At 38.6% G+C, this 12,376-nt stretch overlaps 2 protein-coding genes and 1 long non-coding RNA gene across 11 annotated transcripts in view; 1 reads left to right on the top strand and 2 right to left on the bottom strand.

The window, feature by feature from the left end:
* EPYC (epiphycan) overlaps nucleotides 1-920 on the bottom strand; it is a 30,249-nt gene extending 29,329 nt beyond the window's left edge. The window contains exon 1 of the mRNA XM_081878323.1: nucleotides 901-920. The gene's annotated coding sequence lies outside the window, so the exon portion shown is untranslated. The remainder of the gene's footprint in view (nucleotides 1-900) is intronic.
* Nucleotides 1-12,376, top strand: part of LOC309351007 — a 207,516-nt gene that overhangs the window by 865 nt on the left and 194,275 nt on the right. For 7 of the 8 annotated variants that reach the window (XR_014160629.1, XR_014160630.1, XR_014160631.1 and 4 more), the window contains exon 2: nucleotides 1,157-1,258. This is a non-coding gene — a long non-coding RNA (uncharacterized lncRNA). Of the gene's footprint in view, nucleotides 1-14; nucleotides 443-1,156; nucleotides 1,259-12,376 lie in introns of those variants that run through there. The other variant, XR_014160636.1, reaches the window with a different exon arrangement.
* KERA (keratocan) lies at nucleotides 4,555-10,024 on the bottom strand. Of its 2 annotated transcripts, none has more exons than XM_081879328.1 (3): nucleotides 9,848-10,024; nucleotides 7,424-8,316; nucleotides 4,555-5,928 (listed from the first exon to the last, which is right to left on the bottom strand). In XM_081879328.1, exons 2-3 carry the CDS (start codon nucleotides 8,307-8,309, stop codon nucleotides 5,762-5,764), a joined length of 1,053 nt encoding a protein of 350 aa, XP_081735454.1. In that variant the 5' UTR covers nucleotides 8,310-8,316; nucleotides 9,848-10,024; the 3' UTR covers nucleotides 4,555-5,761. The 2 variants fall into 2 exon arrangements, with proteins under 2 accessions (XP_081735454.1, XP_081735455.1); XM_081879329.1 differs by lacking the exon at nucleotides 9,848-10,024 and adding an exon at nucleotides 9,637-9,811.

Here is a 12,376-nt window from a genome sequence, read left to right as displayed (position 1 = left end):
TAGGTTAACTGTAGACAAGACTTTCAGTACATAACAAAATCATTTTGCAGTTTGAACAAAGGGAGCTCGCGCTGAATATTTACTGGATGCTAGTGGGCATTTATGTCTTTTTTAAATCTTTCCCCCCTTGCAATCTCATCTCACTAACTCCCTCAGTCTTAGTTCTCTTTCCTCACACCCAACTCTAGCCCTAGCCCTGATAATTCTCCCCTCAGAGTGTATATAACTCCTCCTTTGCAGGGGTGCCATTTCAGGGTGGGGAGAAGAGGGCTTATCTTGCAAGGAAACAGGCTACTCCAAACTAGTTTTCTTCAGGAAAGCAGAAAGACAATTGTAATAAATGGGCTTCAGGTTGATAAATGGCTTGAGTGCAGCACAATAAGCAGAATCACCTGGATTCTACCAGCTGAAGCAGTAACTGTGGTGACAAAGCTATAACCGGGTATTTTATTAATTGTATTTAAAGTTCTGAAACATTTATATACATGTGGTGTGGTGCAACTTCCCAAACATATCCTACATAAAAATATCCAGGAGATAGTGAGCTGCATGGACATTTAATTTCGCTACTCAAAGGAATGGCTGCCACATGTACACAAATCTTCCTTCAGTGGCTTCACTATTTCATATGTTAATCTTAATTCATCTAGAGTAAGGACTTGTTGACATTATTAATGTTGCTGTTGCTTGTTGCATTTTGCAGAGTATAATGGACAAAATAATCCCAACTAAAGCAATGAATTATTACATGCTTGATGCCAACAGATGACCATGTGGAAGCAATCATTAGGTGGTGCAATTTAAAGTTGTTTCCATGTGGCATCTACAATGAACAGGTTTATCTTCCTTCACAGATGTAAGAAATTAGAATAAAAGAGAGTGTTGGGCTGTGCTCATGACCTGGTTGCCAGAGGAACTAGGGAACACAGCCCAAAGAGATTGTCTTCACAGCTGCCATATATAAACAGTCAAAGATTAATAACTGTTGGAATCTAAAGAGCTACAGTAGGTGAGGTTCAAAAGAATTAGTTACTTTTTATTTCGCAACAACAGCATTAGTAACTACTCCACTGTCTTCAGTTTTTCTATTGGTATGTTCCGAAGCTACACTCAACCAACTTCCAAGTCCTAACATTGCCTTGTTTCCCTAAACCAGGCCTAGCTGAATGGATTTTTCTGGAAACTGGGTTCTGAAAAAGAAAGTGCAGTTTCACAAAAGATACCCAATACAGCAGATCTAAAAGGACATTGATTACAGGTAAGAATGTCTACTTCTTGTATTCAAACCTCTTCTTCATTGTAATAGTACAGATAGTGCACCATTGATATGCATGGCACTCACTGTACAGGTCCCTGTCCCACACAGTTTACAATCTAAATTTTAACAAAGGGAAAATAGAAAGGGGAAGAAAAGTGAGATAAACGTGCCGCTAACAGGGAAAGAATATATGCTAATGCATTTTTCACATCCTGGGACTTAGCTTATATATGGAATAAGTACTAAACAATCCCTTAGATACATATACTTTAGATATGCCACTTTACTATAATTATATGAAAACAGTGTCTTTTAAAAACTCAGTGGCGTAGCGTGGGGGGTGCAGGGGGGGCTGGCCGCACCGGGCGCAACATCTGGGGGTTAGGGTTAGGGGGCGCAAATCCACGGGTTAGGGGGCGCACATCCACGGGTTAGGGGGTGCAAATTACTTGCCTTGTCCCGGGTGCTGACAACCCACGCTGCGCCACTGTAAAAACTAATAATATGGTTGCTTTTTAAGTAGATTGTTGATGCTTTCTTGTGTTTAAATGCTTCACTTTGGATGATTTGGAATGAGAAAATCTGTTGCTGTGCTCCATTTTGTTCTGCTTTTACAAAGTATGTTTCAGATTATTGAACTGTAGCATGTGTGTGTGTGTGTGTGTGTGTGTGTGTGTATCTATCTATCTATGAATGTGTATATTTTTGTAGCTTCAAGAAAACCAACATTGGGAATAATTGCCTAAATTTAAACGAGTCTATCATGACTTGAAATAAACAGTTTTAGTATTTGTTATGTACTGCAATATTTGGGAAAAATAGTGAGGGTAATTTATGTTGTCCTCTCCCCTCCCCCCACAAAAAATATATTAGAGGGCTTGGGATATGAATCTGATTCCAGGCTCTGGAATCTGATGAAATCTGATGGAATCTGATTTGGAATCTGATTCCAAAGACCTAATGTCACTCTGTTTTCCCAAAATCTGCCATATGGGAAATATTTACCATCTATTCCCAGTTGTTAGTATCAGTTATACTGATTGACTATTGTTTGCTTTTGGCTCTCATGGACAACATGTCCAAACTGGATGACAAAAAATAGTGGGGAGAGGGGATAGCACAAATTAAAATGGCAAGTTCTTCATTCACAACCAGTCCCTCATTAAACTATGTGTAATGAAACACTGATGTCATGACAGTCCGATTCTGCAGTTCGTGAGTCCAAAGATTGAAAATATTTTGAAAAGGCATGTGAATAAAAACTAAGAATCCTGTTTAAGAATTGTTCTCATTATAACCTAGTACAAATGCTGGACTACAATACACAGTAGATTTTTCCATCTCTTCATCCAACAACTGGTGATGGCTGGGAGTAGGAGGAACAAAATATCTGGTGTTAGTTCAGTGCATGCTTCTTGGACACGTGGAATACTGCTGTGGTCTGCTGTGTCAACCTATCCTGCACAGTTGAAGCCCACCATAATTGAGAATGAAAGAAACGGAGGTGGGGGTGGAGGTTGAGAGCCAACCAAATCCATGATAGGTTGGCTATTGTGGATATGCTGGTACAGTACTAGGTAGGGAAAATGCTGTAATTCAGAACTCAAAATAAAAATATATGAAGTTGTAATGTGTATGTGGAGTTGCATCCCATTAGACTACAGCTTCAAAATGGTGTTGTTTGTTTGTATCGTTTGGTACTATTAGGTAGAAATCCTAAACATGCTTACAGTACGCTTTACTTCCCAATAAGCATCATATGATTGTGCAGTTCTGGAATCATCTGTCTCAACAGACTTTTAATAGACTTTACTGGTTAAATTAATCAATACTAAATATACATTAATTATATCTCATATGCTACTGAATAAAGATGCATAATATATGATGTAGGTTTTTCCTTTAGCAGTTACTTTTTCTCCTTCAGCCATGAAATATGAGACTCTTTGTTATATAAAACATAGCTCTTGCAAACTTTTCCTTTAGACTTGCCAGTGATAGATGATTTAATTCTTTCCAGCTACACAGTTGGTTGAGTAGAAATTTCTTGCATGTGGTACATAAAAAGGACAGATGGGTGTGATCCTAGAGATGTGTGTCCCTTTTTACAACTGCTATGAATATTTTTAATACAAGTTCAAGGGATGCATTAATTATGTGAAACTGTACCTTGGGATGTGCCATTTGTAATTTACTTTTTTAGACATGCATTTATGCTTGAGTTGTAGTTCTTTTGCACCTTTGAATGACCATTCCTCATCATCAGATTCTTTAGACACAGCTGTTATTGTTTAAAAAAGTTGCAAAACTGATAAACCTTGCTGTGCTCCATCCTCATTTCTTTTATGTTGGACGTTCAAGAATACCATGGAGTTCACATAGACAGTACAGCAAAAAATAAGAAATAAAAAAATCCCCCAGGAACTGTTGGTGTTGCTTTAAATTGGTCTTATGCATTATAGTTTCCATTTCTTGCATATAGCATATAGCAAACATTTTCTATATTTCTGACACAGATTCTTAATAGTGCTTATCAGCATATTTTATATATGGGCAATTCCAAACAGATGGGAATATTAGTTTACTGTGGCAACTTAAAGGCAGACTAATTTAGACTTTCATAGGCAACAGCATAGGGATGCGGGTGGCGCTGTGGTCTAAACCACTGAGCTTTGGGCTTGCCGATCAGAAGGTCAGCGGTTTGAATCCCCGTGACGGGGTGAGCTCCCATTGCTCCGTCCCTGCTCCTGCCAACCTAGCAGTTCGAAAGCACAAAGTGCAAGTAGATAAATAGGTACCGCTCTGGCAGGAAGGTAAACAGCGTTTTCGTGCACTGCTCTGGTTTGCCAGAAGCGGCTTAGTCATGCTGGCCACATGACCCGGAAGATGGACGCTGGCTCCCTCGGCCTACAGAGCGAGATGAGCGCCGCAACCCCAGAGTTGGCCACGACTGGACCTAATGGTTAGGGGTCCCTTTACCTTTACATAGGCAACAGCATGGTATAAGATCGCAGACTGGGAAACCTTATGCTTTTATGTATTCTCTTATTCCCCCCCCCCAACACAAAAAGGCTGTCAGGGCTTTGGGTCATTATGTATATCTGCACTTATCTTATTATCTAGTGCAGGATTGCCTTTGGGTGGCAAGGTCATCAGTTGCTTCTGTTGTAGCCCTATAATCTTGGACAGGATGAAGATTGGCTTCCCAGAGTAGGGCTAGGAAACATGTAAAATTTGCAATTGGACAGAAAGAAACATGGTCAAGTGTTCAAAACTAAATATATGACAAAAACTAATTAGTGAGTCACATTTCTTTATTAACATCATCATCATCATCATTATCATCATGTAAAGTTGTTTGACTAAAAATAAATTACTATGGCTACTGTGGCTCTAGTTATGTATAATTTAGCATGCAAATCTACTTTTTTGGAAGGTAAAGATAACATTCACCAAGTAGAGATGAACAGATTTGTCAATTTCAGTTCCCCTTTCTCATTTTTCCAATTTTAAGTTCAGTTTGCTCCATTTCTATGTCAGTTTACATTTGGTTAAATAAAGCCTGCACAAAAAATTGAACACAGTTCATGTGCATTTCTCCTAACAAAATCATTTTTTGCAGTTTTTCTTTGTGCACTTTTTCAGTAAACAGATACCTAAGGCTGCTTCTGCTGTTCATGTACAATGATAAATGAAATGTGTTTGTAGCAATGCTAGTGTTTTAGGGATGTACATAACTTGCATTCATCTTCTTATAACTCTTCTCTCAAAATTCCTTAGATGGTTTGCTAAGGTATACCTTGAAATTTCTTACAGGTGGAATTTACTGGCAATTCTGCTGGTATATGATGAGGGAATAGTACAAGTAAGAAAGTACATGTTTAAACATCACTCCTGGTGGAAAGCCATGCTCCATGCATATGGAGCTTCTGAACCGTATGATTTTACATGTTCCTTTTTGAAAAGAGATATTTGGCCCCATTCTAACAAAATGAAGCAGTGTTGCAGCTGTTAATGTCTTCAATATAACACTTTCCGTGAATGAAGAGGGTGGGAAAGAGATTTCTGCTGCTTATTTTTATCATTAAACATGCTATCTGGCATCTACAGCAATGCTCTTTTTTAAAAAAAGATAACAAAATAAGCAATTATATATTCTACTTTTGCTTAATATGTGAAATGTACTACACCTGAATCTGCAGGCCAATATGTATAGAGTGTAGAAGAAGAATGCCAAAACTTTTATTGAACCCACAGCTAGATAATACATTTGAGTAGCAAAAGCATCGTCTTAATAGAGTGACATTTAAAATAATTGGGACAGGTTGGCTGTACCAAGAGAGTATTTTTGAGAAAGAAAAAGAAGTGATGAAACTCTAACAATTAAAAATCAAACTCCATGGGGGGACAGTATAATTGACCGAAAAACACCTGCAAGTTCTAACAAGTTTAATGCCAGCAAAACCTGTTTACTAACGCAATAATGGTAACACTAAGCTGTCCTTAAATAACAACAGCATGAAGAAGTCGGAAGCATAACATGAGGTCAAATGGAATTGGAGGTTTGATTTCATTGCCATCCAGGCGGAGATAGCGGAGTCGTGGTAAGTTTCTCTCATAGACATGATCCCCTGGGATAGGAACTGGACATATTTGGGTTCCATTAATACCTAAAACAAAAAAACAAGACAAGAGCATAAGAAAAGTGGTTGGGAATCATTGTCTTCCCTCCCCACAAAAAACTCACCAAGTAAATATTTTAAATATGATCCTGTAAGATTAGGACTTGTTGGGAAGCCAGAGGAATCACAGTTCAGCATTTATTTCCTTCTATTTTTTTATCATGGAAGATGAGAAAGGTAACAGAGCAAATTAAAAGCGGCTGCTGCTCAGCAGTCACCAGGTGATGAGGCTGCATGTTGCCTCTTAAAACTTGGCAGTATCTTCTTCACCCCTTGTGAGGAGTGGTGTCTAGTAATTTTGATTTGCCCGGGATTTGAATTTTCTAGCGTGATTGTTCTTTGAACTAGAAGCTCTTAGTGTTTCCCATCTGTAAAATGGGTAAATTGTTTTTGGAAGCAATGCCTAATTCTGTCGTGCTATCATGCATGTGTGTGATAATGTGACTCGATGTGTGATTTGTGGTTAGGCTCACCAGCTTATGGTATGCACTGACTGTTTCTGTTTGATTCTTGTGATGCAATTGCAGTCTGGTTTGCATTAAGCTGATCTTTGTTGGCCCGGTATCATGCTTGGATGGGTTGTTTAATGGTAAGGAATCTGCCAGCACACAAAACATCTGTGTACCTTAGGTCAGGGATGGGGACCATTCTTCTGTTAACATGTATATTTCTTCTGCGGCAATCTATTGTGACTTGTAAATCATTATTGTGTGAATCCATCCCTTTGGCTGTTCCCCCAGCTCAATCCTCCTCCTCCTCCTCCTCTTCCTCTGCCTGTGGGCTTCCATAACCACATGAAGTTAAGCTATGGGCCACAGAGTCTGCATTATTATCTTAGGTGAGCAGAGCATTCTGTGGGCTCCGCCCTCTCTCTCCAGTTAATAAGACCCATCTACATTTTACTTTGGATCTCCAACCATGTGCCAGAATTTGTTTTGTGGGAGCTGACCCTATGTTTCTTGTACTTGATCCTCATCCCATTATACAGTATGTGATCACAAATATGAATGCTGAATGCCAAATTCCAGAAGTGAATGCTTCCATTTTCGAATACGCCTTGGAAGTCGAATGGCTTCCGAGGCGCATTTCTCAAGTTTCCCCATTGAATTTGCTGACAGACCTTTGGTCCTCGGTTTTCAAACATTTCGGAAGTCAAACGGACCTCCGGAATGGATTACATTCAAAAACTGAGGTTAGACAAAATAGGGCTTAGTCACTAGCCAATGGAATTTACAGTTTAGGTCAAATGTACAGAACTTGTATTTCTGAAATACTGTACAATAGGTTCTCATTAAACCAGAGCTGGTCTGGTTTCTTGTTGCTTCTAATACCTATACACTTTTGGACTTGTGAATGCGTGTGTGTGTGTGTGCATGGGCATGTGTGCACAGCACTGCAACATTTGTGCTATAAATGGGAGGAGTGTGGGGGAGGGGTATTTCTGTGGAAAAACATCTGTCTGAGATTGCTGATATGCACTTACTGTCGATCCTGTTGTTGTCAAGATAAAGGTGCTCGAGGTGAACATTGATAGATGGGATTTTGGTGAGTTCATTGTAAGATAGCTGAAGGTCAAGAAGAGATGAAATGTTAAATATTTTGGATGGTAGACCTTTATCGGTTAATTTATTGTTGTTCAGTCGAAGGAAAATCAGTTTGAGCGTTGCATCAAAATAATTTTCTGGTATTGCTTCAATGGAGTTATTGTCCAAAAACAGCTGTATTACATTAGCTGGAGGGGTTGGTGGCATTTTTGTAAGTGAATTTTGAGCGATGTTGAGTAGCATGAGGCTGTTAAGTCCTTGGAAGGTGTCACTTGAGAGAGTACTGTCCAACAGTTTGTTTTGATGTAGATCTAGCGCAGTGAGGTTTTCCATATTGTTGAAGACCCCTGCGGGGATTGTAGTGATTTTGTTTCTTGCCAAACGCAGCTGCTCTAAACTCAATGGCAATGGAGCAGGCACTTCTTCTAACTCATTATTCTCAAGAAATAAGTAGAGTAGATTTTTCAAGTTGCCGAATACACCCTTTTCAATTCCATTGCTGGTAATTTTATTGTTGTTCAGATTTATCCATTTTAGTTGTGTAGCATTCACAAAAGATTTCCCTGTAACTGTTTCAATGAGATTGTTTTGGAGGTAGAGATACCAGGTTCGTGCTGGGATGGCTGGAATTTCTTTAAGTTCCTTGCTATCACAATATAAGGCATTTGGGAAACTAGGAGGACAGAAGCATTCTTGTGGACACTCAAAGCTGTAGAAAGACCAGTCATATGTATCAGGCTGATCATACATTGGCCTGATATTACGAGTCCACACGGTATTGGTCAAGAAGACTACCAATAGGCTGGAATACAATTGTACATTCATAGTTAACCTTGGAGAAAAGGGGAAAATAGTTATAAGAAAGTATACATCTCCACAGTATCTTTTTCTGAAAGCAACAATGTGCATTCCTTTATAAGGGTGAAATGCTGTCTTGCATGGTGTCACAACTTTTTTCAAGAGAAAAAAGAGGGGTCATATCTTAAATTCAGGGGGAACTACAAGCTATGACTCTAAGAATAGTATGTTTCAATCTGGATTTCATTCCTTTTCTAGATACAGTAAGTGTGTGCACATTCAGTTCATGTTTAAAAGAAGCTAGAGACAGAGCTTGCTTCTCTTACTGAATTTCAGTAACATTTAAAAACTTGCCTTTTTCCAAACTAGGGAAAATATTTCACGTGCAAAAATCCCAACATCACCCAAAACAGAGGTGGCATACAGTGACTGACATAATTGCCTTTATTGACTGCTATCCAGTCCTAGTTTGGTCCTCCATGAAGAAACTCACATCTTCTTTTGTACTCCTAGATGAGAAGGCATATGGCTCTGATTTTCTAGGCCTGGTTCTCATCACACACAAGAAAAAGATCAAAGAATATTTTAACGGCTGCTTGCTGGGTATGTTCCCTAGAAGTCTAGAGAGCTCTGTTTGAAAACCTACTCCTCTTCTTCAATCGCTCCCCTGTGCCCCAAATTATTGGCTTTCCTCTTTAAAATGTAAATTACTTAGGAAACAAATTCTCTCTAGAATTTCACTTTTATTGCTTGGCCACGTATTCAGATTTCTTTCTCCAGTTCTTTTTTTAATTTGTTCACATTAAAACTCACATATTCCATAGCTATACATTAAAAAAACCTAACATGCAAGCCAAGTTACTACAATGCAGTAGTAATTATACAGCAACAGTGCATCCCAAATTTTTATGTCTGTCTTGGTTCTCTAAAAGTATATATAACATTTCAAAAGAAAGAAAGAAAATAAGCCGGATACACTGGTGCAGAAAGGTTGGGGGGGTTTTTTTGGAGGGGTTTTTTTTTGGGGGGGGGAAGTATTAAAGAAAATCATAAGTCATAAGAATCACTAAATCAAAGGGAAAACCAATGCCTTACATGGGTTTTGGGTTTTTTTTAAACGGCTGCTTCTCTAAAGTCCAACAGCTGAAAAGAGCTAACAGGCTTTGAAACTGCTGTCCACAAAATAGCAGAATACTGCCTGAAGTAATAAAATACTGTAGAAAGAAGAGCAAGTGAGAGAAACTAAATTATTTCCAGAGAATGTCATACTGGATTTAGCACAATGTCTCTGACATCTTTCTCTTACAAGAAATATATACCAACATTGTTATAATGAGTAACTGAAATATTTTACCTTGTACAGGTTAGGTGATGATTTCTGGTGGCTGTTGGAAATCATTTAAGTACAAAAGTCTTTGTTTCCTTTTAACATTATTTGTAGTCTGAGCTCTTGTAAATTTGTAGCATAAAACCCTAAATATACAGCAGTAATCCCCAGACACATTACCCAAGACACCTAACATTCTGTTGTTTCTAATTTGACAATGCTTGAGAATGTAGCTTACCTCAGCTTTCTTGGATTCTCTTCTGTTCTTCCTATTGGTCACTGCGGTTAGACTGTAAGAGGTTGACTCAGGCAACACGCAGTGTTTTATGAATACAGCCTAATATATACGCATCAATGACTACAATTGTTAACCCTTAAAACAGCTATGCACCTCAGCACCTTCATGCTAAAGTACAGGAAATCCTGGCTTTCACATCAAACAGTTGCAGCCCTTAAGGTCATTGCCAGAGATGTTAAACTCAAGGTTTAAAAGAATGAATAGAGTGGGCAAAAGGAATCATTACTACATATATAATAAAATGTTAATAAATCATTTTCATCTTAATTAGGAAACAAAGCATTAAAACTAGCGCCATCTGTTCCTGCGGAAACCTTTTATTTGATTATGATCAAAAACAGATGCAGGAATGTTTTTAAAGATATGATTCTTGATTAGGAAAAGTAAGTAAGATTATTTGCTAAGAAATTCTTTGATACTCTTAGAATAGTTTGATATAATTTGATGCTTATTCTGCATATGTTATTTTTTAATAACTTTCCAGAAATGGAACTGACTTTCTGCCACCTGATCTAATTTTTATGCTAATTAGTTTTAAGCATAAAGAGTTTTGCAGTGAGAAGCATGTGTATCCCACATGATACTAAAAACAATAATAAAACAAAACATAAAGTGGTCTCCAGATTTGAAGAATCTTTTTGCTTTGAAATTGGCTGATGCAGCTACTAAAGTGGGGTAGGAGGTAGTAATTGGAATGGTGCCTCTATGCCGTTACTGATGTGCAACAAGTTGCCTGTAGTGTTCTGTTGGGGCACAAGGCACAAATATCAATAGCACTAGCATGGTACTCACCCAACCTCCACCCGCCACTTGCAAGGGCGCATGTTTCTCTCTACTCTTGGCCAATAACCACAGGCAGATTTTAAGACAAAAACATTACCAATCTGACAACCTGACTACTTGTCATTTGCAAAACAATTTTTTTTAAAGAAACTGTGATTAAAATATTGACAGCAAAATGTGTTTCTCCTTAATTAGTAGGACTTGGGATGGAATTCAGTGTTGGGCTAGTACAAGTGTTCTGCCTGTGCAAGCCTAGCAGCTTGCTACTGCTCTCTACGCACTGCATGTTATTCTGGGGGTTCTCTTAATCCCACCTGCCCCCAACCCAATTTTGATAGTGGAGGGCCCTGGGGAGGAAACATTCTTGCTTAGGGTTTTCAGTGCTGGGGCATGTTGGGTCAATCCCTCCATTGGTATCTAAGTGCTCCTGTAATGCAAAACAGTTTTAGTTCTAACTCTATGGCGTTTTGGTTTAATAAAACATATAATTACAATGTTTTATAGCATTGAGTTCTTCGTTCCTCAAAATAGTAGTGATGAAGAAAGCCAATGACAGGTATCATAGAAACACTTTCAATGTGATCCATGGAAAGTGTGCTTAATTCTACAATCAGGAACATGCTTACTTGAATTCCGTACCTACTGTGTGATTTAATTTCCCAGGTGAGGGTGTTGGGACTTGATTGTTCCCATTAGAACTTGTAGAATGTTTGTGCATCTTTAAACGGATAAGTTCCATGGATTCTAGTGGGGTTAAACTATGCCTAATCTTTCTTGTATTCAATAATCTTTCTTTCCATTTAATCAGACAATCATAGAATTGTAGAGTTGAAAGGGATCCTAAGGGTCCTCTAGTCCGTCCCCCTGCAATGCTGAAATCTAGACTAAAGCACCCATGACAGAATGCCATCCAACCTCTATTTACGGTAGGTTTCTGGACCCTTGATCATCTTGCTCACCTTCCTCTGTACAGGTTCCAGCTTGTCATTATCCTTCTTAAATTGTGGCACCCAGAACTGGACACAGTGCTTCAGGTGTGCCCTGACCAAAGCAGAGTAGAGTGGTGCTATTATTTCCTTTGATCTGGACACTATACTTCTGTTGATGCATTAGAATAGTATTAGGGTTTTTTTTTTTGTTTTTTGCTGCTGCATCATACTGTTGACTAATGTTAAACTTTTTAAAAAATCAAAACCAAAATGTGATCATAATATGGTGCCTTGCATGCACTGTATAGAGAAGCATTCATATTTGCACCAAGGAATTGTGCAAGCTTTTTGCAAGGATGCAGCGTAAGAGCCAGACTAAATGTGACATTAGGAACACAGGAAGTGCCATATACCTGTTGGCCCATCTAGCTCAGTATTGCCTACACTGATTGGCAGGGGTAGAGAGAGTTTCAGACAAGAATCTTTCCCAGCCCTATGTGGAGATGCCACAAACTGAACCTGGGGCTTTCTACATGCAAATCCATGATCTCTTCCACTGACCTGCAACCATTCCCTAAAATGCATATTTGAATTTAGCACGCACTGCTTCTTTTTTTAAAATGCAAATAGCTGCTAGGTGGTAGTGTGTGATCACTGTCAAAATTGAAGCATGTATGGAGGGAATTTTTTTAACCCTTTCTTGTTTTGGTCTTGAATAAAATAGCTACTCTGAAGCTCCTAATAGAAATACGGTTTC

This window comes from Podarcis erhardii, assembly GCF_964252035.2.
Source record: "Podarcis erhardii genome assembly, chromosome: 10".
Taxonomy (NCBI): domain Eukaryota; kingdom Metazoa; phylum Chordata; class Lepidosauria; order Squamata; family Lacertidae; genus Podarcis; species Podarcis erhardii.
This window is presented reverse-complemented; position numbering and strand designations above follow the sequence as displayed.